General features: G+C 46.3%; 2 protein-coding genes across 2 annotated transcripts; both read right to left on the reverse strand.

Annotated features, from left to right (window-relative positions):
* Positions 1 to 1725, reverse strand: LOC130522851 (ADP-ribosylation factor-like protein 4C). Its single transcript, XM_057027623.1, has one exon. It carries the CDS (start codon positions 1297 to 1299, stop codon positions 715 to 717), a length of 585 nt encoding a protein of 194 aa, XP_056883603.1. The 5' UTR covers positions 1300 to 1725; the 3' UTR covers positions 1 to 714.
* A 1777-nt stretch (positions 1726 to 3502) lies between these two features.
* Positions 3503 to 18332, reverse strand: LOC130522847 (SH3 domain-binding protein 4-A-like). Its single transcript, XM_057027615.1, has 5 exons — positions 18094 to 18332; positions 12703 to 12867; positions 9851 to 12201; positions 5140 to 5328; positions 3503 to 5009 (listed from the first exon to the last, which is right to left on the reverse strand). Exons 2-5 carry the CDS (start codon positions 12851 to 12853, stop codon positions 4785 to 4787), a joined length of 2916 nt encoding a protein of 971 aa, XP_056883595.1. The 5' UTR covers positions 12854 to 12867; positions 18094 to 18332; the 3' UTR covers positions 3503 to 4784.
* Positions 18333 to 27325: the final 8993 nt, after the last annotated feature.

Consider the following 27325-nt stretch of genomic DNA (forward strand, 5'->3'; position numbering starts at 1 on the left):
TTACTTTCATATTTTATTTCTGACCATCTATGAATGTGCAGCGGATTTAAACGTGTTTATGAGGAACTCTGGATAAACAGTAAAAGCAGTTTGTGTCAATAATCTCACAGTTTAACCTCCGGCAACAGTCGACGCCACTTTTATCTGCACCGAAGACGGCGCCCCGTCTGCATGTTCCTGCAGAAACATCCTCCTCTCAGGTCAGAAGCTACGGGCCAGCGACAGTCTGACGTCCTGGAGGATGAAAGATGGTTTCCACGTACAAAATGAGGTGGTTTTGTATGACCTGGAGACGTCACAGTCATGTGACTGTGTCAGACGCAACAACCTTGACCTGCTCGGTTTCTGCCAGTTTGGAACTTCTCTTTGGTGTGTACACCATCCATCCATCCCTCCATCCATCCATCCATCCATCCATCCATCCATCCATCCATCCATCCATCCCTCCATCCATCCCTCCATCCATCCATCCATCCATCCATCCATCCACCCATCCATCCATCCATCCATCCATCCATCCATCCATCCATCCATCCATCCATCCATCCATCCGCAGACTCTACATTCATCAGTCTTCATCTTCTTTCTTCTGTCACATCACATCACATCACACATCCCCTAATTTTCGGAGCAGCGTCGCTATAAATATATGAGGAGACTTGCAGCGTTTCTATGGTGATGGATAATGCTGATGGTGCGTCACGGTGTCCTCTGTCACTGCTTCTTCTTCTTCTGCTTCAGTGACTTCCTCCTCTTCACGATCATCTCGTACAGCCGGTCCATGCCCTCGTCCAGACCCTCCCCGATGATGGCGCAGGCCGGCTGGACGTGGTACGGCGTGGACGGGCTCAGCTCGGCCAGGGCGAGCTGCCTCTCGATCTCCCCGACGTCCAGCGCCCGGGGCAGGTCCTGCTTGTTGGCGATGACCAGCAGCGGGGTCCCCTGGTTCTCGGAGAAGCGGGTGATCTTGTGCAGCTCGGTGCGGGCCTCCTCCAACCGCTCGGCGTCCACCGAGTCCACCACGTACACGATGCCGTCCGTGCAGCGGCTGTAGGGCTTCCACAAGGGCCGCAGCTTCTCCTGGCCCCCGACGTCCCAGAAGTGGCAGCTGATGCCCCGGGAGGCCCCCGCGCCGCCCAGCCGGATGCGCTCCGTGTTGAAGCCGATGGTGGGCACCGTGTTGACGAACTCGTTGAATTTGAGCCGGTACAGGACTGTGGTTTTCCCCGCAGAGTCCAAGCCGAGCATGACGATGTGCAGGGACTGGAAGGAGGCCAGGTTGGAGAAACTGTTCCCCATGGTGCAGCCTGGGAAGCGGCGATGACACCGCAGCAGACGCGTCAGATGTCCCCGGGATGGTCCATGTTTACGCCTCAGCCGCGTCTCTGCTGCTCAGCGGACGTGGAGGGCGCAGTCCCTCGGTGTGCAGAGGAACTCCGGCAGCAGGACACGTTGCAGCATCCCTGGAGTCAGTCCAACTACCGAACACGCACACGCACGCACCGCGGCGCGGTCCAAATGCGTAAAAGTCACCTCATATCCGCGGAGCGCTTTAAGGAGGTAGCTCACGTCGATAAATACAAAAAATGACGCGTAGATGCGTCAAGCTAGAGTGGAGGAATAGAGGACTTCCCTGCTTTTATTTCATCGGAGTCCGACAGACACGCTTAAAATGGAAAAAGTTAAACATTCTGCCCTCAAATAATGTTCCACCATTTCCAAACCATGAAGAGCAAACACGATCATGTGTCTTCATAACCAAAGGTCTGATTGAATATTCACATTTACTCAGCAATAAATTATCAATTTATCCAGCAATGAAGACAAACTAGGAAACAAAATGCATCTCGAATGCAAAAAAAACCCAAAAAAACAAAAACACGTTTAAAGCTACAGAGGGAATTTATTTTGAAAGGAACGCATTCGACCTGCTATTTCCGCTGTTAGCTCGCTCTTGTGTTATTAAAAAACTTTACAGTGAATAACTCTGTCAGCGTAATTTACAGCATGGTTTATTTTAAGCATCTATGGCAGCGGATTAATAAAAATCTTTAGCTCTTAACGGCTTCAGAAACCCGCTTCAGAAAAGTACCCCACCCAGGAAATCCTTTCCTACATCTTTGTTTTAAAATTGTTTTGAATAAAAGTTAAGTAGAGAATGGCTTGCGATGCATATTTTTTTTCTTTTTAAACTTGATTTATAAGAAAATATATTTCACTAAAAACGCGCAGGCGGTGTTTGGCTCTACAGATGTCCGCTAGATGGCAGCAAACACCGGTAGACGCAGATTGTTTGCGTTTTTACTAGATGGAAGGTTTTTGGCCATATTTTATTAGATCAACAGTTTCCCCCAACATCAGTTCCATAAAATAAAACTTAAAGAACACTGCTTTGTTTTAAAAAAAAATCAAACTATGCTTTTATGTTCTGAAGCTATAAAATTCTAAGAAATTTAATATACTGAAGCTTCAGAGCAAACAAGTGTTAAACGGTGTAAAACGAGTTTAACAGCTCATTTGAGCAAAAAATCAGTGATTTTGACCTTTTAAAGTTGGTTCCAAAGTGAGCTGGAGTCGCCACCTATCCCCTGCTGCTGTGGATGCTGTTTTGTATTTTTGTCATTGTTGTTTGTATGATTTCATAATTATTTTGTTGTGTTCTTTCCTTCTTTCTGCAGCGCTGCTGTGATGTGGCCTTTTCAGCTTCCTCCCTTTGAGCCACACATGTTGTCATTAACATAAACGTTCATCACGGCGCTGTGCTTCAAAGAGGAGCAGAGGTCAATGAAGTCCACCGTTTTTGTTCTTCCAAGACAAACGAGGGGGATGTGACTGTCAACACGGCCGGCGGGTTCATGCCAACAGCAGAAGATGCCCCCGTCTCCATGGCAGAGCAGCGAGCGCTGTTTTGTCCCGTCTTTATCTCTGAAGGGCTCTTGAAGTTCTCCAGATGAGGTAAAAGCAGCGCGGTCGGTTTCCACACATCCCCCGGAAAAGCTGCCAGCAGCAGATGAAACGAGACAAAACTCTTTTCATCTCAGCACCTGGTTTGCATTTTCTGAAGTGCAGAAGCAAAAATCTGGATTTTCCCCCACACAGCTCTGATCTGAAGGTCAGAGGAGACAAAAATAAATAAACAACGGGGGGATTAGAGGAGCTCATTCAGACGTGGAGATAATAACTCTGAACCTGGACCATCCAGAAGGTTCCGGATCCTCAGAGGAAAACAGAGGAAGCAGATTTCATCCCTATTTTAATCGAGTTTCACATCCGAGTAGAACGCAGACGTTTTGGAGGACAACGGTGCTCGGAGGGATAAATGGCCTGCTGTCATTAAAGCGCGTTAAAGCGTGCATTCGCCTGGGACGGAGAGCAGGAGGAGACGCACGTGCGAGCGCTCGCACGCACCATCAGATCATGCTGACGATCCGAAACCCCCAGGCAGGGCAGGAACACCTGAGGCTGGGAAATGGGCGGGAGAACCTGGAAAAACCCACTGGAGCCGTGAACAACGCTGACTTTTATTAAAAGCATTTGAACAGAAACACCGAGCAGGTTTCAGCTGATGCCCGACGCCGTCCTTCAGTACAAATATAGAGACTCTCGCTCGCCTCCCGTTGGGCTGTACGAGCCGAGAAAGTAATGCTAACTGAAGAAAGCGACATTCAAAGCATCAAAGCACGGATCACACAAAGAGACTTCTGCAGATAAAGAGTAAAGAAAAATGAGAAACTTTCAGAGGTCATTTTCAACCTTTATCATAAAATACTGATATAAAGTGAAAATATTAGCTGCATTTTATAAAAAGGCATTTAACAATTCACATTTGGTTGCTACCTCTTTAGCCCACTAGCTTAAGAATGCTTCCAACACTTTTTTTTTACTATATTAACTTTATTATCCACAAAAATGGACATCACTTTATTGGTCATTTTGCTGATTTCAGCTGGAAAAATCTGAGTTGTAAACCAACAACTGTAGCGTAGCTATAGCTGTAACATGATGAGAAACTCTACTGGTACAAATGATGAAGGAAACATCACACTGATTGTTTCCTGTGTGTTGTTTCAAAACAACAGATACTCTTTATGTGTTGCACGATGTTAGCATTAGCTTTGGGCTAACTGTCTTTGTCATTGCTAGCCAAGTTTTGATTTCACTTACACTTGATTATTTCGCCCGGCAGAAGAATCGTGACACCATAAAAGCCTCAGAAAGATCTTTAAATTTGGCTGTGTCATAACGCACCAAGATCTGGTCCAGACTGGCTCTCCTGGCTGGGTCAGCTGACGTATTTCAACACTGTCTCCACAAAATGAGGTCAAACATCGGCGAGGTGAGAAGCTCTGGTGTTCGGAGCTTCAGAGACTTCCAGTGACTCCAGAGCTTTTGGATCTGAAGGTCACCGGATTGGATTTGGGCCAGATTTCTGGAGACTCAAGCGTATCTGAAGCTGGTTGTCAGGGTTACGTGGAGCATTTCAAAGGTTTGAAGGTAAAGAGCTGGTTCTGGAGGTCTGAAGAAAGGTGGGAGCATTCGCGGCTTGCTAATTAAAGCTAAGAGGATTTAGATGGTCTTCACCGTGTTGAGGAGGTCAAAGTTCAAAGTGTGTGTCGGTGTTGCTGATGCCTTTTATCTTTACATAAAAAAGTAGGAATCAGTTAAGAAACAGGATGTTTTAGAAGATGAGGAGGAAAGACAGACGGGAAGAGGGAGCACAAGTAAGAATGATGCTGCAGTAACCAAATGTTCTCAGCATCTCCTCATCAACCAGGCCCGGACGCTCAAACAGCGAAATCTCCGTAACCCACGGGACAGAAGGCGGAGCTTCGGAGCGTGTCCAGGCAGTTGACCAGGATCAGCGTGCCTGTCAGGTGCTTCCACCGTTTGGTGATGGGGTTCCTCATCTTGTCAAGGCCCACGTGAAGCTCCTGGATTATGTCCCGGTAGCTGTCGCCAATGTGGGCGGCCCAGGTCAGCAGGAAGTCGTAGGCTGGTTTCCACATGCACTGAGGGTGGAGAGAAGACGGAGGAGTTTAGGTGAGGACAGGAAGAAGAACAGGTTCCTCTCAGAACTTTACATCCATGGATGTGGACCATCATGACTGGAAGAGGCCTCATGAGGCCGGCGGTGGTCACCTCGTTGTCCAGCAGGCCGTTTTTGTCTCGATGCGGAGCCTCGTAAGCCTCCATCTGCTGTCTGGACACTCGAGCCAGCTTCTCTGCCAGTTCCCTCCACCGAGACGCCACCTCCACCGCCGTGGTCAACAGGACGAAATCCAGGACCAGTCTGGCAACCAGGCCCTGGCAGTCCATCTTCAACAGGGCCTGGACCAGGAAAGAGACCAAACAGGATGGAAAATGGAGCTTATCTTCTAAAAGCAGCACCTGGAACAACGCGGCTACACAAGCGGGAAGAAGCCTGAGTGTTTATGGGACGGATGCTCTCGTCTCTCCTCTCCTGTGCAGGTAAAACTGGGATTAACCATCAGTGTGAGTGTGTGTGTGTGTGTGTGTGTGTGAAGGTTTAAATCAAAGAGCAGCGTGAAACGGAGGAGCACAACAACAAGCAGGACGGAGGAGCAGCTGATAGATCAGCTGGTGGTCACACTGGTCCCATCACAACGCTCGTGTTTCCATCCGTCAGAGGTGGACCGCCGCAACGGCGAGGGCGAGAGCACACGCCTGTCAGCTGCCTCGCCCTTCACAGCGCCGCGGCGTGCACGTCCTTACTCCGCAGACGCCAGCGCTGATAACAGCAGCTGACCGGAACACACTGCAGGCAGGAGGCTTCTCAAAGGAGATCCGTGTTTGTTCTGCTCCCCGAGGTGAAGACGCTCCAGGAGTGTGTGTGTGTGTGTGTGTGTCCACGCAGAGATAAGATTTCAGCTCTGGGAAGCGGGGGCCTCGTCTGCTGCAGCATCTGATATACAAACACACTTCAAAGTGGCGAGAGCTGAGAGGGTCTCTGTGGGGGTGGGGGAGGCTTTGCTGCTAGCTTCAAACGCCACTGATCGCACCGCTAACAGCCAGATAAACAGCGTCTTCCAAAACTGGAGCCACACACACACACACACACACACACACACACACACTCGCTGCGGTAATTAACTTCCTGCAACAAGCGGATCAGGACACGTACGAGGTGGAAATGGTGTCATAATGATGTCATAATGATGTCACATCAGAATCACCATGACAGGCGTTTAGCCAGGTCAAACTGATTCATTTAAATAACAGCTGCACCCAAATAAGTGACTCGTTCTTTGGCCTGTTCCCAAAACGTCCAGAAGAACCTGCAGAAACCCCGCCAGCCCGCGCCGACTAACGATCAATTAAAGTTAAAGACTTTACTCAGGTTAATTTTGTCACTGTTCTGGTGAATTCTGCGTCCCGTTCATGATAAAGTGACTCTGCATTTATGCCGCTTCACCACCTGGCCTTCTGTGACATCTGCTGATTCAGGCTGCACACAAGTGTATATATAGCACACACACACACACACACACACACACACACCACACACACACACAGAAGCACATGTCAGGGCTACACTTGAATGTATGCCTGTAAATGGGATGTGTTCAAATTTAAATGTGTAGGGAAGCAGTTTGTTATTCAAAATAGAAGGTTTTTTTCCTGGGGGGTGTGTGTGTGTGGGGGGGGGGGGGGCTCTGCTGAATCAGAAGCAGATGGAGGAAAAGATCAGGTTCTTGCTCAAGGACGTTGTCAGCTGGACACATTTGTCCCCCCAGATTTATTCACCCGTGACTCTTCTGGTTTTGCTCCTTTAAGTCAAACTGGTGCTGCTGGGTTCACATCTGGGTTTTATTGATTGATCTCTTCAACATTAATAATCAGCTAATGATGACTCTCAAATATAATATATGACATAAGTCCATCTAAGTCACAGGTGTGAAGAGCTTTCTCAGATTTACGTGTGAATCTGTGAATGACCGCACATATATTTGTTAGCTGTGTTACCGTAGCGACGACACAGATGGCAACACCAGTAACACCCGTATCTTTGTGCTGGCTGCTCTGTTTGTTTGCTGGGAATTTAATCCAAATAATTCCTGTTTAATCTCTTGACGTTTGTGGGCAGATTTGAGAGCTTCAAACATCTACGTGAGCAACAGAAACCTGCCGGGGAGGAGAAGCATTGCAGATAATCACTACAACGCTAACTCGTTAGCATGCTCCGAAAGAATGCTGAGCAGGGTTTTAGCTTAGAGGCGATTCACGGGACCGAATCCTGCTGCAGTCTGGATTAGTCTCAAATGAGTTCTATCTCCCGAGCAGGCCAAGAAAGACCAAAGATCTCTGCTTGTGTCTGAACCTTCACCTGGATCATATATGGACTCTATCAAAGAATTCTTCCCTGACGTTTTGGTCCAGACTGAAATAAAAGCTTTCTCTCACAAAAACAAAGGTCAAAGTCCGCGGTGAACAGCGAGGGCTTTGTCCTGGGTGATGAAAGGAGCTCACAGGCGACCGGAGGCCACGTCCTCCACCTTCCCCCTCACACCTTTTTATCGCTGCCGAGTATCAAAAACATTCAAGTTTCTCCGAGCTGTCGGGGTGCGAATCTTCAAACGGCGGCTGATTCCAGGGTGCCTCCGTTATTCCTCTGCCAGTCAGCACCACGGACTCCTGCTCGTCTCTGGCAACTGGAGCCTGGCAGGTAAAAGGTGTGCTGGGTGGTGTCGGGTGCCCCCCGAGCCTCCAGCTCCTCAATGCCTGCTCACATTTCACCTGTCGGCTCTCACGCTAACCTCAAACTAGCAGCCATACCTCCAAACGGGGGGGGGGGGGACTCCTTATCTTTAACTTTAAGCATGTTTAGTTGAATTTCATGACCTTTGTGCAACTTCATGTCAGCCTTGCTGGTTAAAGACACATTAACGGACACTAAACGGATTAACTAGCGTGTGTGGAGAATAAAAACAGGTGATAGAAGGAATAAACTCGTTTAAGCGCTGCGATCTTCATTCGTGAAGTCACCTGTGATGTCTCCTATGATCGCAAATCAGAATTTCTAAACAAAGCGAGATAAAACAGGAGAGAACGCCTCATCTGCCAGCATTCCAAAGTTCTCGCCAGAAGAATTCCTGACTCGATCTGCCCCATTCCCTTCTGACACGGAGGCCAGAACTTTGGCCCGAACCCTGTTTGTGCAGCCTGGTGTTGATTAGATGCTCTCCAGAGGACACACACACACACGCGCACACACACACACGTTTAAACCCATCCGCAACTGTTTCGCCACAGCAGAAACGAGGGCAGAGCAGGAAGGAACAACCACTCATGAACGTGTCTGGATATGAAAGTGGCGTCAACTCCTCCGACGTGACTGGAGCAGCGTGTTTGCTGATTACATCTTAGAAAATCTGTAAATGTTCCGATTTCCTCTGACTTCTGACATCAGAGTTCAAACATGGATCATCTGCGAGATCTAAACCAGCTGTGTAGGTCTGTAAAGTTCTTCCCTCGTCATGAATAACACATCTAAGGGAGCCTGTTTTCACGGTCCAAAGCTCAGTGTTTGACACTGATGATTATTGATGATTAAATGGACTTAAAGCCTTTGCTAAGAGCTGCTCTGCTGCAGAAACATGATAAATACCTGCAGGTGCCAGCAAACAGCAGCCTTAAACCTGGTGTCTGAGCAGCTGAGAAGATCCGGCTGCAACCTGAGGTCAGGGAACCGGCGTGTGGGCAAGCGTCCCGCTGGGTGAGGCCTTATGCTGTTCATTAAAATCATTTCTTTCACTCGTGATCAAACGTTTATGGGCAGAGGTTTCCATGGAGATCAAGAGGAACAAAAATCACCTTGGTGGATGAAAGGGTTTCGTAACCTCGGGAGAAAACGCTCAGGTTCACGCAGGAACATCTGAGCCCGCGCCGCTTTGATTCCTCCTAAATAATTGAGAAAACGGAGGCGGCTGCTGGGATGGAGCCTAGTTCAGAGATAAGAATGCCGAGGTGCCGCTCATCCTCCAACAGGAAGAGAGAAGAGAAAGCCACAACAAAAGACTCCTCTAAGACATAAAAGCGCGCCTCCTCGGCGTGCAGGGACACATGGAGGTCACGGCAAGGAGAGAAAAGGCAAAGGTAGGGATGGGAACCTTCCCGGCTACCGTCATTGTCGCCTTAGACCTCTGCTAACTCTGCTTGAATAATTCGGTCAGGCAGAGGAAATGTCTCGGGACGGTTCTCTGCCCCCCCCCCCTCGAGGGCGCCGTCACTGTCGCAGAGGAATAACTCCAAAGGTCGGAGCGCGTCCCCCCTCACACAACCTCCTGTTGGCAGCCATTTCAAACCCCCCGCTGCTTCACTTTTCATGTGACGGCTGTTCCCACTGCGAGTCGCCGCGGGCTGTTCGGCCAGGTGTCGACCAATCATGTGACTGGCCGCACAGACAAGAGCCGCGCAGGCGGGGGGGGGGGGTGATAAGTCAAGGGAAAGATGTCAGCCCAGCAGCTGAGAATGATGGGAAATTGGATTTTTTTTCAGCTTCAAAGCTCAACTAAGGACGCAGAAACCTTTTGGAAAATGCTGTGTTGGTTCCTCGAGCCACTGATTTCAGAATAAAAAGTGAAAATGTTTAACGAAAAAGCAGGTCGATCCGCACTATCGCCCCACGGTATCGATCCGCAGTATCGCCCCACGGTATCGTTCCGCAGTATCGCCCCACGGTATCGATCCGCAGTATCGCCCCACAGTATCCATCCGCAGTATCGCCCCACGGTATCGATCCGCAGTATCGCCCCACGGTATCCATCCGCAGTATCACCCCACGGTATCGACATGGATCAGAGAATTTGTGCTGGGAAATTGTTCTCCTTACCATCATAAGCTCCCTCTGGAAGGACTTCCTCTCCTTGTTCTCCACGTTCATACACTCCTCCTTGAGTTTCTCCAACACCGACGCCACCTTCTCGGGCTCGTTGTCCAGCTCAGTCCGACAAAAATAATTCAGGGGCAAATTCCCGTAGCCCAAGGCATCCGCAAACGCCCTCCAGTTGCCGACGTTCTCCATCAACACGGTCCTCACCGTGGCGTATATATAGGTGAGGAACTTGCAAGGCCTCAGGATCTGCTCCAGCAGCACTGTGGTGGTCAGGTCGGGCCCACACCAGTAGATGGGCTTGACCTTCCCCAGAACTAAAACATTCTTGGCGTGGACAAGGCCGATCCTTCCCTGATAGTAGCCAATGTACCACTCTTTGGTCCGCAGCTGCCCTCGAAGCTTGATTTTCTCCTCGCTGAGCAAAGCGATCACGTCGCCCTTCTTGTACTCCAGCAGGTACGTGCTCTTGTGCTGCCTGATCACAGTTTTGATCACCTTCCCAAATTTAAGGTTGGTAATGCAGCGATCCTGAAATTTGGGGTATTTAGAAGTGACAGCCAGAGGAGAAAGAACAATCTTATCCACCTCCTTCTTTTTAAGAAACCTCCTCTGGCCCGTTATCCTAGCCCCGGTCTTGGGTGGAGGTTGTGGCGTTTGGACGCAGAACTGGGTGAGGATACAGTCCAGGGCGTCCTTGACTTGGACCCTGAGAGTGAAATCGGAGATGTTGTTGGGGTTGTGTGAACTGATCATGTACAGTAGCCGGCAGACTTTGCCGAGTTTGACCTGGAAACCCTGAATCAGCCCTGTGCCCTCACTGGTATCGACCTGGTAATTGGACATGTTGGAGTACAAACCCACCTGGAGGTCCTGAGGGAACCCCAGCATGAACTGGTGCTTCCCCCACAGCTGAAGAGCCACAGGCGGGTTAGAAATGGTGTGCCGGCCCTCCTCGCTTACCAACAGGGTCTTGGGCGCGCAGTCGTGCCCAAACAGGGCCACGACTGTCTTGAAAGAAGGGTGGACGTGTTTGGGTCCGTAAACACCCAGAGTCACCTTTCTCTGCACGTGGTCCCACACTGTCACGTTGTGGCTGCTGTGCTGGGACTGGACCACCACCGCCACATACATGCAGGGTTCCAGACTATCTAACTGCACCTGGACTGTGTCCTTGTAGATGTATGCGTTGAGGATGGGCGTGTAAGGCCCCTCTTTACAGTCACTACGGACACACAGCAGCTCTGCGCAGTGGCAACTTTCCTTCTTGATGGTTACAAACACCTTCATCTCTAATGTGATGAAGGACTTGGTCTCCATGTTGCTGAGCTTAATTTCCACCACAGGGCTCAAGGTGGAGCAGCGATCGTTGTTTAGCTCCAGAGGAGGGTCTAATAAAGCCTTCAAGGAGATCTGCTGGTGGTCCCCGGGGCCAACGTGGCCTTCGGGGATGTGCATGCTGATGTGGGTGTCCGGAAGCTGGATGACTCCGCCGTTACTGTCCAAGCGACAAACAATGTTGGTCTCGACTGGCTGAGTCTGTCCCCATCCGGGACTCAGACCCAATGAGTCGAGGTCGTGGCACGATCGAGCCAGCTTCCTGTGGTTCAGCCAAGCAGTCCTGAAGTCCTCCCTGTTCTGGAACTGCTCCGGCGAGGGAGCTTTTAAACCGCTGAAGAATCCCGACGAGGGTAAAGCTGGTTCTACCTGCGCCTGCAGGGCCGACAGTTCTGAGAGACTGTGGGAACGTTTACTCCTGAAAAGGGGGTTGTCCCTGTGGTTGGGGACTAACTCCTGGCTTGGACTGGTGGGGGTGAAGCTGCTAATGTTACAGCTGCTGATCCCATTTGACAGGGCAATACCAGTATTGAAACTGGAGCAAGACAAAGGAGACCCCAGCGGATCAAAGACAACGAGGTCTGCTGCGTTTGTTCCATTGATATCTTTACATTTTTGATCAAATGGACGGACAAAAGGGTTCCCAGGAAAAGGGCTGCTGTTAAAAAAGGTTGAGGGCTTATGGTTCACCCCGGTCCACTCCCCCAAATCTCCCGCCTCCTTGGAAACATCGTCGTAACCCTCCCCGAGACTGTCAATCATCCCACTGTCACTCAGGGAGGAGTTCCTGTAGTGGAGCGGCTGGACGTAGGCGGCTGGGATGTAGCCCATTTCTGTGTTGTTGTGAGCGTACCACCACTCCCCACCTGAGGCGTCCAGCACATACAGGTGATCCCCTTTGGAGAACTTCAGAGTGGTGAAGCTGTTGGGACAGTAATCCTTAATGGCAACCACTTCCTGCGCAGCTCCGTAGGAGGCCGACGTGTCCAGTCTTAAGGCACTGGGAGAAGGCACTGCGAAACAGAGGGCAGGAAACCCAATTAACCTTAAAATAATCAATTAGCCTTTTTTGTGTAACCAGCAGCCCGTATTGGAACTGCCTCGGCCTTTTAAATTGAATAAGTGCAGGTCAGAACTGGCTCAAACACTCCCGCTGAGAGCTTAGCAGAGATCAGATGTGCTTCAGTGGTTTATTCTGACTAATGCTACAGGGATGCTAACAGATGCCTCCAATCTGAGGAGTTCTGGAGTGTATAGCATTGCATAATTGCTATGTAAAAGTATGATAAGGCGAACTGCATAATTTACTGCATCGTTGGCTATTTTTAGCTCAGCTCATTAGAGTTTATGGAGCATGTAAGCAAACCTTCAATGAAGCGAAAGTAAGAGAGAGTGATGATATTTTCAAGAATACATTAACAGTTCATTTCCAGAGACAGAGGAGGTTTGAGAGATCGCTGCTGAAGCAACAGATTTCTGACTCGACAGAGTCGGCGTGAAGGCTTCAAACCGACCTTTGACGTCACAGAGACTGGCTCCGGTCACTCCTTCGCTGAGGTCGATCAGAGTCCCCTCAGACTTACACCGAGGGAGAATGTGGTTGTTGTTCGTGGCTCTGATGATGCGATGTGCAGCCATGGCTGGTACTTCGCAGCGTTCACTCATCGGCAGCTTCTCATCTGGCCCAGGAAACAAAGAGAGGGTTTCAGGGAGCTGACATCTGACTCTGGGTGTGCTGCTGATGGCTCGACGGCCCCCGAGAAGGCTTCCTTTTCTACACCACCCGTTAGTTAAAGGCTAAGCTGCTGTTGGAAGACGTGATGGAGGCCGAACGAGGGGAATTTGCACTGGACTGAAAAAGCAGAGCTGCAATTCAGGGGAGAAATCAAAGCGCAATAAAGAAACCAGAAAAAAAACCCGAGGTTGAAATATTATTTCCAGGACGAGGTGTTGTTCAAGACCTCTGAAGTAGGCATCAAGTCATCCGGGTTATCATTTCTCCAGACAGATCATTCCAACCTGCACGCTTTGCCAAACACTTTTGCTATCATCTACAAAACAAGTTAGCAGTTGTGCTAGCATTTGTCTAGTTCAGGGGTGGGCAAACATTTTGATTCGTGGGCCACAATGGGTTCAAAACATTTGACAAAGGGGCCGGACCAGGAGCAGATGGATGGATGGAGTGCTTTGGTAACCTCACCTCATTGGAGAAAAAATACACATCTTGGGATATGGAGAAAACATGTGCTTTAATTTCAAATGAAAATGAAGAGAAGCATTACAACAAAATATCTGGCTTTGGAATGAGTCTTAAAACACTTAAAATCAAATGAATAAAATGTGCCTTTTTAAAAAAAATTAATAACCATTTCTATTTTAAAGCACTGAAAGTTCTGTTATCCTTCAGGATATCACCATCACTCTCCTCCTGACACCAGAATTGCAGTGAAAATTTAACATTAACAAGGTTTATTCATTTAATTTTTCAAGTTTGGCGGGCCGGATTAAAACGTTTAACGGGCCGCGTGTGGCCCCCGGGCCTTGGTTTGCCCATGCCTGGTCTAGTTAGCAGATGCAATTGACTACCACAGAAATTCCAGATATCCCAGAGTTTGGACATCCTCCTATTCAGCTACGACAACTCATGATGTCTGAACGCTCATGCAGCAATCAAACAGTTTTCTACAAATTTTCCATTTGAGCAGGAATAAATTCAGTGGCGGCCTGTAAGTCTGGAGGCTGTAAGAGTAAGACGCTGAGCTCATGTAGGTTTTTTCCTTTTTGACACTCGGCTTGATGCTGTTTTTCTTCCTCTACTTACAAAACCTCAACTGACACCTTCTGATAAAATGAGCACCATTCATCTGCTTCAACCCCTGCCCAGAAGTTGAGACGCACGTCCCCCCGAAGCAACTTCTCCTGAGGTTGGTTTCAAATGTAAGTCGATAAAAATCTGGTTTCCGAAGTCCTCTACGATCCTCCATGCCCTATTTTCCCAATATGCCTTCGATCTGGGTTGGTTCTGTGCGTCACCGCGCACGGCTTCAACCCTGAGATCAGAGAAAACTTCTGAATGACTTGACAAGTTTTCTTTTTGGCTTTCACCGGCTTTATCTGGTTACAGCAGAAAAAGACAGGCAGGAAGCCGCTGAAGTGCTAGGTGTTAAGTGAATTAAGATCTAAGATTAAAAATATGAGATAAGAACAATGGTTTCCTCGGGGGGACAGCAGCACGTCCACTTGGTTACACAATTGCGCTCAGACACGTGTGGAGACAAACATCTTCAGCCAGCAGTAACGTGCTGGAAGATGCTAGTGTTTGCCAAAACTTTCAAAACTCCGTGTCAATTTCATCTGACATTGGAAAGATGTTGTCCCACCTTCCCCGAAACTACAGGGAAAGTAAAGTTAAAGTTAGAATAAAGATGAAAGCCTGCTCTTTACACAGAGCTCAGAAAAGTGAAAAGAGGATCCCCGAGTGTCCTCTCTGGAGGACAAGAGAAGCTGCAGCAGAGGTGCATTCTGGGAACACGGGTCTTGTTTAACAGCTGCCTCTGCTCACCTGGGAGCGCTCGCTGAAAGTCAGTCAAACTCCTCCGAGGAGCCGTTTCATTTTCCCGCCCCCCCTCTGCTCAACGCTCCGTCAGTAATCGCGTCACCTCCTATCGGAATATGAGCCTTCCTGAGGGAGGCGATCAATAACGAGCTGGCGGACAAAGACACCGTCGCCTACTCTGATATATCAGCGAGGCGAGGATGCCGACGGCTGGGGAAAAGAAAAGGGAGACTCGGAATCTGCAGCTGAACCTCCCTGGAGCTGCAGGGCAGGGGGGAGGACCAGCTGGTGGGGGCCCATTTGGGGGTGTTAGACCTTTAATCAGTAAACTTAAACTTTTTCAGAATTGAGACTCTAATCTCAAGTTTCATCCTAGAAATATTTTCAGTATTTACCTCAAGGTGAAGTTCAACCTTGATAGGTTTCAAAGAAAGTTTTCATTCGCTGGTTAATAAGAGAAAATTGAATTCCTCTGCTGACAGGAAGAGTCAAACCCTCTGTGGCAGTAACTGTGCCAACAAAGAGGACCAGAGACGAGCACGCCGGGGAGTCGCAAGTTTCATTAGACGACACTTCTACTGTTGCTGTAAAACCCACCTCCAGCAGCCAGATGCTAGCTAGTTCATCGGTTTTTTCCATTACAGACGAAGCGGCGGGAGACAAAAAAAACCCTTTCATTTAATTTTCCTGCACAAGAATTTAAATAGGTGGCAGGGGAGGACTAAAAAGAATAAAAGTCGATTAAATCATCTTCAAACGGGCCTCAGATGCCTCCTGACTCAGCATCAATGAAATGAAAGTGGTTCGTTAGTTGATGCTGGGAATCTGAGGAGCTAAATAACTACTGATAAATAAATGATGATACCAGCTACATTCATGTCGGGAAGCTCTGCTCGCAGCATGTATCTGGCTTTTATTTTCCTCGACTCCCCTGTGGCCCATCGTAGATGATTTGAGAGCAAAATGGGTTAAAATTTTCTGGTTTCTGCATCAAATTTTAAAGTGATTCACAATCTTAAAAAAAAAAAAAATCAACCCCTCAGGAAAAGTGGTCAGCCTGGCTCCGGTTGGTTATGAGGTGCTGCGAACCGCCACCGTTCATCACAGAAATGAGTCCTTATGAGAACCTGGGCAGGTAACCGGGGACGCCATGAGTTCAGAGGGTGAGGTGAATGTCAACCTGATAATTTAGTTTAACAGAGGCGTCAACAGAGGCTGACGCTGTATTAACGAGATCAGTATCAGAGAAAGAAACCCGCCTCTGTTGTGTTTATGATTTCAGCGTCTAAATGAAAACATAATAACCTTGATTCATGAGATTGAAACATTTTACAAAATTCAGCCCTCCAAAACATCTGACAGCATTTTTCATCATCAGTGTTTCAATTTGCACTTTTCAGACTCCTTATTCAAGCATTTACATCAAACATGTCTGGTTTATAGACTTTAATCCCTCATTACCAATTAAAATGTACCTGAAAATGTGCAGGTGTAATGAGCCAATAGACAGGACAACAATACAAACAATAATAACTGTTTATAAGAGTAATAAATATTCCTAATCACGGTGAAGGGAAGCGAGTAACTGCGAGTTTGTTTATTTACTCCAAGGATTTTAATTAGGGCAGGATAATTACACGGTGAACTCAGAATGAACACCCCAGGCTGCATGAGAACGAGACATTAATCCTGAACAGCCTATGTCGTATTTGGACAAGAAAAATCAAAGACTGGCAGGACCGATTCAGGCATGTCCAACTTTGGTGGTCTATGTGCGCCGCTGAGACAAGATCAGAGCCACTGTTTCAACCAGACCAGAAAACACTGACAAAAACATGCAAAAAGAGAGAAAACTACAGTTCTGAGGCATGGATGCAGTACTCAGACACTAAAGTAGCAGAGGAACTGCGTCTGCGCTTGTTGGTGTGTGCACACATGATTGTGTGTGTGCGTGTGTGTGTGTGTGCATGTCCACCCTGAGTGGCCTTTAATTACAAAATGATGCTCACCTCTGCATGGAGCCACAAAATGATGACACCTGAGTTTTGCAGGCTTAGAGTTAAGGGAGTAGGGAGGGCAGGCGTGTGTGTGTGTGTGTGTGTGTGTGTGTGTGTGTGTGTGTGTGTGTGTGTTTCTGTCTGTTTTTATTCAAACTTTGGCTCATTGTATCTTCACTGATGCTCCTGCCTTCAAATGGAAACACACCTTTTATCGGATCCAGTCAGGTCAACAACCTCGGGATAATTAAAATGGCTACTGTGACTGTTGCTAACCTGCCACAGGAGGGAGACACAAACTTTTGACACCAACAAAACACCAACATGCCAGAGACCGACGGACCTGTACTGATCGGAAGGTCGAGGGTCATTCCTGATGTGTATAAAGAGGAATCTTTATGGGAAGCAAGTGTAGCTGCAGGCTGAGTTCATGAATCAATCAATAATGTGTGTGTATGTGTGTGTGTGTGTGTGTGTGTGTGTGTGTGTGTGTGTTGTGTGTGTGTGTGTGTGACACAGGGTCAGATGATTGACTGGAGGGGGTGTCTGCAGGGGTAATTCCGAAATATCCTCTGTTGTAATAAATCAAACGTGAATATTTAACGCAGACTAAAACTTCTGAACTAAATGCTTCACATACTATACAACGACAGGACATCCCAGCAGGTTTAATGAATAGAAATGTCACTACAGGAAAGCCCAATTAAAACCTCTTCGGGCAATATTTGAAAATATTTAAGATTAAGTATAATTAAGAGTTTTTGGTTGAAAATGACGTACGAGGGGTGAAGTAATTACAGTACAAACCAAATGTAAATATTGATCAGTATAGCGTCAGTACAGGGAGATTTTTAATAAATAGAACACGAATTGTTCAACACACTTTGTTGGACTGAGCTGAATAAAGAATTGTGCCAAACATGTGGTTTTAAAGCCATTTTGACACGCTTGAATGTAAAGTTGACCGTCATGTTAACTGGAATTCTGTTCATAACGGTGCGCCCGGAATGAATCATGAGAGCAGCATTGTCACAAATCGCATTAAATGGAAGCTGAAATCCTTCGAACACATTGTTGGGCTAAAATTAATCGAAAATAAGGCCAAACACTTGTTCTTAAAGATCGTCTGGAGCACTTTAACGTATTTTAGCTGAGCTGTTAGCTGGGGGATCATCCACAGAGGGAAAGATGTGAGAATATCGTTTAAAACCTAGCGAGTTTTTACATTTAACCGAAGCCGATTTTTTCTCCGGACATTGTTCCGTCAGAAGCAGCAGCTCAATGCAGATAAACGATAAATCAAACGAGAATAAAGATGGAATAAACGTAAATTATGTGTAAAGTGAACGTACCTTCCGCCGGTTGGGCGCTCAGAGTTTAGGTGAGTGGATGCGGGAGAGCTGATGGGGACCCCGACGTCACTTTTCCTCGTATTTTCTCACGTCATTGACGTCAAATATCAAAAAAGACGAAGGGACAAAGTAACAGAAGGTCCAGATCGTAAAGACTCCGGTCCAACAAGTTCTCGGAGGTGAGAGACGAACCGTCGCGGTGCGTTCGAGGTCCGCTCCGCTCTGCCGGAGACCTGAGCCGCTGCTGGAGGAGAGGGCGGGGCGTGCCTAGGGGGCGGGGCCACTGCCTGTCCATCACAGAGGGACCGTCCTTGTGGGAAAGAGGACTCGAATCTTTGGAAACCCATGTCTAATTTTTAAACAAAAACACATATCAGCATGTTACTTAAATTAAATTAAACCTTTAAAAGTCAAAAGATCAACATTTGAATGTCTTTCATCATCGTTATTTCATCAGCTCAAAGCATGTTGTGCCAGTGCTGTGACAAGAATGTTTCATAAGTCCAAAATTAGTGAACAGTATTGTGACCCTTGTCACAGTGTCAATATCTCGTCATACAACAGACACGTGTAGGAAAAAGTCTCAGTTATACCTAAAATATGGAATGTTAGAACTTGACCACATGTAATCTGGACAGATGTCACCAGGTCAGGTCGTGTTTTGTGTTTAATTTAGCCACCAGTGGCCTCAGCAGAAAGAAGAGCAGCTGAGGTGAGAGGGGTCACGGCCTGTCCTGCTCATGTTGCCTCGTGTTTGGTAGAACCAGATAACTGCAAGATCTTATTCGGGCTAGAAATGCATCTATGAGGCAATGAGAAAGTGTCTGGACACTAAAGTGTTTGAGAGAATCTGCACTCAGACAGCATGATTAGCTTTCTGCTGCATTTTAGACAGCCTGAGGGGAACTAAAGAACCTCCAGCAGACATAAAATTACACCAACAGCTGGACAAAGACACTGGTTTAGGCAGCTTCATCGCATAAAAAAAAAAAGTTCATTTTTATGTATTTCTGGTGCAAATTCTCACATTTTTGTGGCTCCACAATTGACTCTGAGCACATTCAGCTCACGTTGTTCAGTCACATCCCAGAAACGGGAGTATGTGAGAAAACAGGCTTTGACTCCTCATCCAGGCGTACGCTGCAGCAGCGTCGGCCTGCTGATTAACCAGTGTGTTTCCTTATTATGAGGCTGATGATGAAATCCATACGGCTGGAGGGGAAAGCAGAGGCCAGAAGCTAAACTCTCATGGTATTATCTTAAATTACTGTTTTGGATTGATGGAGGTGCCTGTGACAGCAGCTTCATTCAGCACAACCAATTTTCTGGGACTGTAAACAGTGTGTAATATATTAGATTAAGGATTTTGTTTTTAAAATTTAAGGATGTTTGTTGAAGATCTACAAATTCTACAAGTGCTTTGATATTAATTTGTCTTGTATGCCTGGCTAATTCAGCGAACACCTTTAACATGGCATGAAATAGACCAAACAGTTAAATGTCCGCGTTTTGGCGACACCTAGCGGTGATAATACAGAAGCAATTAGCTCACCATCCTGTCAAAGTTGTGGTTGTTGTGGTTATTTTTTGGCATGAACTCTGGCATTTCACTCCTAAAATTGTTAATTGATGGAACCATGATGTTATTTAAGTCTGTTCAGTCCTTTAGAACCATGCCATCATCCATGGAGGGGGCCCTGCCCCAGTATTTCTATAAATATATTACTGTTCAGCGAATATGAACAGCTTTCAGCCAGAAACATCACTATATAGAAGGGAAGTCAAAATAACTACAACTTATTTCATTTCCTTGGTATGAAATGAAGAAGGCTCTTCTCCATTTTCTGTTTGTATTGTGATGCTTGAATGCTGAGTAGATTTGTGGCACAAAGAGTTGGTGGAGTGTTTCTGCGGCAGTTGCTGCCCTGAGGTTCAGCTCTTATTAAAGGCTCAGACTGGATTTGACGCGTCCTTTCTTGTCGGCTGAATGGGAAATGTGGGATGTGAAAAGGAACCTTCTATTCTTCATCGGACGGCCTGGCCATCCACCCACGCTTTGCATCAGAATAACCAAGCGTTTGCCTGTCAACCAGGTTGGGAAGGGGAAGAGTGACCGGGAATGTGGCTGGTTTCTGAATTCCAAAGAACACAGATGAGAATCTGGGAAAGAATGCCAAACAGCAGAGGGGGGAAAAGAAAAATGCTGCAGCTTTTGTGGTAAAAGAGGATTTTCTTTATTGCCAAACAGCACGGGCGCCGGTAATCCCATCCAACATACTGCGGGAATCAGGAAAAATCTGGAAAAACACTTCATAAAGAAAGAAGATTAAAAAAACCAAAACAAAAAAACCCCAAGAATTATTCATCTTTATCTGCTCTTGTCACATCAACACCTTTTCTTTTTGCTCGGCTCATTTTTCTGCAACCCACCAATCACGGTCCACAGAAGATGAGCTATGGTGGAACCGATCTCGGGAATTAGCAACGAGAAGATCAACACTGATGAGAAGGAGGGGGCGAATGCTGACGCTCAGCCTCAAACTTCTCATTCCCTGCCTCAGGTCTGCGTCTGAGAGGAAGGGAAGGGCAGGGCAATGGAGGACAGCTGCTGCTGGAGCTGCTCTTTTGAAGATGTTTGCAAAAATCTGTTCAAGATTCAAGATTCAAGAGTACTTTATTGATCCCTTTAGGGGGTGTTCATCAGGGAAATTAGCATTAGCATGTTCACATTAAGGATGCTTCTTCCCGAAGGTCAAACCTTAAATCCTCCTATCCTTAATTCCCGGGTTACTAAATGATTATTGTCTGTGAGCTGCAGTGAAACGTGGAGGATTTAGAGGTTCAAGGACACTCAGAGGAGTTGCAGGAGGATCATCCGGGGGTCCTGATCTCCACTTCACTACCTTCTAGCAGCACCTCTCTGCATCACACCAGAAAAACATGCTAACTTCTACATGATGAATCCGGCCAGTAAATTATGTCCCTGCTGCACCCTGGTGGTCGGCTGCATTATAACACATACCCATCCCTTCTTTCTGCTTCCTAAATAAGAAAAAGCCCTCATGGATCTGTTGCCCCTCCTGACTGGTTATCATTGATCAACAGCTGTTAAGGTCCTGTTGTCAGTTCCTGGAACAGGTCTGCGAGGAACCAAAGGTGTGTGATGAACTACTTGTTTGTCCCGGAGGTGTATTTTTGCTGTTGTGATTTGACTTTCTGAGTTTCCTTGTAGACTCTGCTTTCTCTCATCTTCAAATGCAAACTAGCTGCTGAAGGTTTTGGCTTTCAGAACTTCGTTGGTGTCCAGCTCCTCCCCCTTTGTTCGTTTTAGTGGAGACGTATAATTTTCGGGCTCTAGATGAGTTAGAAGTCCCTTCAGTGGGCTTGTCTGTCTCGTTCTGGAGATATCTCTATCTCATAAGCTAACTTTACACGATGCGGGCCCCTGGAGTTTGAAACACCTCTGCATGTTTATGCGAATTCACACGCGATGTGACCATGAAAATATAAAATAATTCAAATGCTTCTTGAAGGATCTCCCAATGTTTCAGCGTGTTCATATGTCAGCAGAACTCAAGTGGACTGAGAACAGACCCCTGAAGGACGGACCCCTGTTTGGAGAACATTCTAAACACATGTTCAGTGTTTGAAAGACAGTTTCCTGCGTTTCTACATGCTGACGTTTAAAATAAAACGACTGAAATAAAGTCTGGTTTTCAATTTTTGTGGCCATTTTTCCTTTGTGTTCAGTTTTGTGGATGAGAGCTGCTAGCTGCTGTTGCTACGATCCTCACTTCACTCGCAGGGTTTCAAAGTAGCTCACGGTGGCGCGGCGTGACGGACAGCTGGGTTAATCAAGTTGCTTTTAATCTTGTTGTAAAGCTCCACAGCTCGGCTCTTATTATCATAATGAGCTCTCGCCATTCAGCTTCAAGTCCTCGCCTCAGCATCAGATGGAGACGGGGGGGTGCACTTCCTGTTGCCGAAAGGTCACCAGTTTGATGAAAGAAGTGGCCCTGCTCACGCTTCCTCACCTCCCGTCTGTGAATCAGCCCAGTGTTGAAGTGCTCAGCTCATAATAAAATTTTAATGGTGATTTATTGGAAACGCAGTCTAAAGTGACGTTATAATCCTTCTTCAACATCGTCACTCTGCTGGAAAGTTGGAGGCAGAGATTTCAAAGTCGCTTTTTTGAGCTTAGCCATCACCATATGGTGTTGTGGTCGTCAGGGATTGTTTCGGTGTGCGGGGAGATTTCTGCAGAAAGATTAGATATCCTGACTGAGGCTGTCAAAACAACAGAGATGACATCATCACCTGCTGTGATACGATTTTTACAATGTCAACAAAGTCGGAGATGAGCTTGAGTATTTTCATCTTCGGTTTCATGGAAAACTTATTATTGTAAAAATGTTGGTCTTTGTGACCTCAATCTGGTGTTATTCTCCTACAAGAATTTACCGGCTGTTGTATTAAACATCTGCTAAGTTACATCATGTAGCTAAACTTCCAAATCAGAAATCTGAAAAAAAATGGTTTTGATTGATGCATCGAACCTGAAAGACCAGCCAATCTTTTAAGCAATAGTCATATTTCTTTATTACAGTCGTGCTAAATCATCCAAACCAATAGGGGCGGTATTTTACAGTCAAGCCATTCTATGTATGAGATAGAGAAGACTTGGGAGTAAAAACCTAAACATTACGCTGCAACCATAACCATTACCCACTTCAATGCATTATTTCACAACTGACACATGAAAAACTTAGCTTCAGCTATTGGGTAGACATGCTAATGCTAACAGTTGCCTTTTTACAGTGCGCTTGCATCAGCAAGAAACTCATTTTTAGAACTTTACAATATTGCCTATTGCCTCAGCTGACCTGTAGCACAAATCAGGACGTGCGTCTGACCTGAGCTCTGTTATCTGTCTGTCAGTTCCCTCACTCCCTCTAATTAACTGTCTTGCACGCTAAAATGAGCTCTGACGTCTCCGTCGCTGATTTACAAACAGTCATTTGTCGCTGTTGGAGAATTCTGATGTCAGCAACTACGTTCGCCCATAATGTCCAGCTCGTTTTCACGTTGGCACTGTGAGCTTGTTTTGTGCCTTAGTTTTTGTTGCTTCACGTAGGGCAGGTAGGGTGAAATAAGAGGTAATAATATAAAACATTAATGATAGAAGGGTTTTCGCACTGAAATGATCACTAGTGTTTCTAGTAAGGTGGATAAAATGTCTGATGGATGTTGTTGCCTTTAAACCCTGAATGACTGATTCAGTCAACAGTCTGTTGTGTTCATCCTGTACACCTGTTCATTGTCATGAGCTCAGGCTAATTAGCCCAAACTGGAAGGAGAAATATAGGCCACGGAGTAGGTAAGTGTGTGTGTGTGTGTGTGTGTGTGTGTGTGTGTGTGTGTGTGTGTGTGTGTGTGTGTGTGTGTGTGTGTGTGTGTGTGTGTGTGTGTGTTTGTGTGTCCATAGGACACTGCACTCTGATCCAGGAGTGTCTAATCCCGTTGGGGGGTGAGAGTGGAGGCAGTAGAGGATTATGGGATTACGGAGCGCAAGGGCAGATACGACATGAGATGGCCACTCTGCAGCAGCACGTCACCGGCACGTTTCAGGGGTTACTATGGCAACAGATACAAGTTGCACCAGCAATATGTCTTCAAGTGTAAAGACCGCCCTCTTCTGGGGAAAAAAAAAAGCTTTGTCACGTGTTAAAGAAAGCAACAACTGCTGAGAGCAGCAGGTTCTGCTTCATGCGGCGGCTGCCGGTCCAGTTCTGGCCCCAGGAGAAAGATAACTTTGCAGCCGAGCGGAACCAACCACAGAACCTGCCTGGCAAAGTCTTTAAGCAATCAATGGAACTGATAATTAGAATTTTAGGAGAAACTGAAGAGCTCTGCTCACCCGGACCTTTGCAAAGGCAACACTGCCTCCTATAGTTACAATTGCAAAATTACAAGACAATTGTAAATAGTATTTATGTCTGTATTTAGAAAAATGAGAAGCTAAAATACTAAAACTATGCTTTTAGGATGATTAAATATTTAAGTAGTCGCATATTTATTCTCAATAATACATACTAAAACTATGCTTTTAGGATGATTAAATATTTAAGTAGTCACATATGCATTCTCAATAATACATACTAAAAGAACTACATTGCAATTTTATTATTTAAACACTCAAACTGTAATAGATAAATCATGAAAAGAGATTTTTGCCTTGGAAACTGGTGCCTTCCAATGGCAAATTTAAGGATTATAAGTGATTTTTTTTCCCCAAAACAGATTTGAGGCCAAATGTGACAAAAACATTTCCGCTGCAAATATGAGGGTCAAAGGTCAGTGTTACGGTTTGGGTTTTAACAGGACCCGGAAGCAGGCAAGAACGCAGTGATAAAAAGTCCAAAACTAAGTTTTATTTAACAAACACAAAAACATCAGCCCTCCTGGACTGCAGGGAAGCACTAACTCAAACTTCTGGGGCGCACAGAGAGCTCCAGCACAGAGCCAACACAGGAGTCCGGTTCTGCACGTTTCACAAGTCCAGCAGGACGGCGTGGAGACCTCAAACGACCAAGGAAACACACCAAAGACAAGACACCGAAATACTCCAACACAGGTAGGCAGGCGCTCCCTCCTTAAATAGGTGGCCTGATGGACATTGGCAACAGGTGCACCTGCCTGCAGCTGTTGCCCCTCGACTCCTTCACGCCCCCTGCAGGAAAAACCAAACCACCCGGAACCCTGGACCCCAACAGTCAGATGGAACACGGGTTCATTTTATAAAACAGAGACGTAAATGATGCCAAATTATGTTATATTATATTTATTGTATATAAAAAACAAAAAAATCTCAGAATGTGATTGTTGATGAATGATGACTCAGCAGCTCAGGGGGACGTCTGGACGCCAACCGGTCTCCAAGGACGCCATCTCCATGGAGACAAAATGCTCAAAAGATTAAAAGAAAGAGGTTGTCTTTGATACAGGTGACTTTAACATCAGGATCATCACCATCGAACTGGAATCCTAAAGCATCACTTAAACACTGTTCACACAAAAACAAACATGTTTGTGTCTTTATGCCGAAAACATAAAATCAATCAGAATGGCCTCTCTTGGCCTTGGCCATCGTCCCTGTAATCTCTGCCCATAGCTCTGCTCAGAAGGTCAGAGGTCACAGGCATTCTTGGAGTATTCAGACTGAAAATAACCTCTGCTGAACACGAAAGGGGATTGAAAAGGTCTTCAAATGTCATCTACCCTCAGTTAGACTCTGGTGAGCAGATCCATGGTGGACTCATCTCAACAGCAGAGGCCATCAAAGGTCACATTTATTTGTGTCTGCAAACTGGCCACACCTATTTGCTCAGCGCAACCCAGAGAATCTGCTGTCTGTCTGTCTGTCTGTCAGAAGACGTTCACCAAACAATGTTGCTTCTGACATGAAGCAGCAGAACTGGTTTCATCTGCTGATGCTGACTTCATGACCTGCTCTCCACCGCTCATGTGTCTGCAGGTCCTGGTGAGGGACATCAGCAGAACTGGTTCAGTCAACGGTTTGTTGGGCCGAACGCTCACACCTGCGCTGGAACCCAGTCCAGTGATGAAGATCAGCACTTCATCACTGGACTGATACGCAGCTGCTTCTGTCATCAAACTGACGACCTTCCGACAGGAAGTCTCCATCCGATGCTGAGGCGAGGACTTGGAGCTGAATGGCGAGAGCTCATTATCACAATACGCTCGTGGAACTTTTCAACAAGATTAAACGCAACTTGATTAACCCAGCTGTCCGTCACGCCGCGCCACCGTGAGCTACTTTGAAACCCTGCGAGTGAAGTGAGGATCGTAGCAACAGCAGCTAGCAGCTCTCATCCACCAAACTGAACACAATGGCCAAAATATCCAGTAAAAAGGGGAACAAAGACTTTTTACAGTCATTTTTATTTTGAACGTCAGCATGGAGAAATCCAGGAAAGTGATCTAAACACTGAACATGTGTTTAGAATGTTCTCCAAACAGGGGTCCGTCCTTCAGGGGGCTGTTCTCAGTCCACTTCAGTTCTGACATATGAACACACGTCTGCAGGGGCCCAAATCGACAGAAGGGTATTTGATTCGTGAACAAACGTGAGCACGATTCTGATTGGTGACAAATAGTCACGCACTGTAAAAGCAATTCACAGCTTCCTCAGAGCAGAGCACAGACCTGTGCCAAGCACCTCATTATTTTGACTTTTGACACCCATAATATACCGTATTTAGACAGAAGTGAGGCACGGTTACTTAACAGTAGGTTGCTTTATTAACAAAGACACCTGGCTTTTATCTTTGGAAGATCAAAGGTCAATGTCCCTTCGGAAGCTGGAACATCACCAAAATTTAAGCTTAAATTTAAGCCCATTATCCATATTTCTTAAAAATTTCATTAAAATCCATTAACTTTTTAAATTATTTTGCTAAACGTCAAACAATTCCAGCCTGTCAAGAACCTCCTTAGCAGAGGTTAAAAAAGGCTGAACACACTCAGTCAGAGGCAGGATGGGAAATGGTGTCTCTGTAACTCCATTAGGCCCATTTGCTGTTGGCTAAAGTATCTGAAAAACTCCTGTGATAAATATTGATAAATAGCAAATATTGTACAATGTTAGTCAACAACTGATAAGACTGTATTCAGTGGTAATTTGATCAAATTAATTAGGCTTTATTTGCAGTTTGGGAGGTTGGCGGTTCTAAAAAAATACTTTAAGTCAACAACACAGCAGCTGGTTTTCCAGCCACATATTTAAAAAATAAAATAAGAATATCAAATATTGGTTACAAAGTTGGTCTCCACTCCACCTATAAATCTGTTCTAACATTTTCAAGTAGCAGGTTAGCTGAAAGTTTGGGGGATTGTTTGTTTTTAAATTCACCTGCAAACCTTCAGAACCTGTCAATTAAGATAATTATGATTCTAAAATCCTTTTAAAAAAAAAACTGGATTAGCTAAAGAATTGTATCAAAACATATTTCAAAAATAAAGATTTGGTCCAACAGTTGGGAAATTACAAAACAGGCAGTGTGTGTGTGTGTGTGTGTGTGTGTGTGTGTGTGTGTGTGTGTGTGTGTGTGTGTGTGTGTGAAGGCTGTTTTGCATCACAGGGGTGGAGTCACCCCTACTATTGGCTGGGGAACAGTCCCGGACTCTAGGGACTGACACCACACCCAAGCCA

This window comes from Takifugu flavidus, chromosome 3 (assembly GCF_003711565.1).
Source record: "Takifugu flavidus isolate HTHZ2018 chromosome 3, ASM371156v2, whole genome shotgun sequence".
Classification (NCBI taxonomy): domain Eukaryota; kingdom Metazoa; phylum Chordata; class Actinopteri; order Tetraodontiformes; family Tetraodontidae; genus Takifugu; species Takifugu flavidus.

What these genes read in the sequence shown, in the direction of transcription:
- LOC130522851 (XM_057027623.1), bottom strand. Translation starts at nt 1,299, where the DNA reads ATGGGGAACAGTTTCTCCAACCTGGCCTCCTTCCAGTCCCTGCACATC.
- LOC130522847 (XM_057027615.1), bottom strand. Translation starts at nt 12,853, where the DNA reads ATGAGTGAACGCTGCGAAGTACCAGCCATGGCTGCACATCGCATCATC. An exon ending in CAGTCTCTGTGACGTCAAAG is followed by an intron (nt 12,202 to 12,702) that starts GTCGGTTTGAAG and finishes TCTGTTTCGCAG; the next exon opens with TGCCTTCTCCCAGTGCCTTA. An exon ending in TCCAGAGGGAGCTTATGATG is followed by an intron (nt 5,329 to 9,850) that starts GTAAGGAGAACA and finishes TTCCTGGTCCAG; the next exon opens with GCCCTGTTGAAGATGGACTG.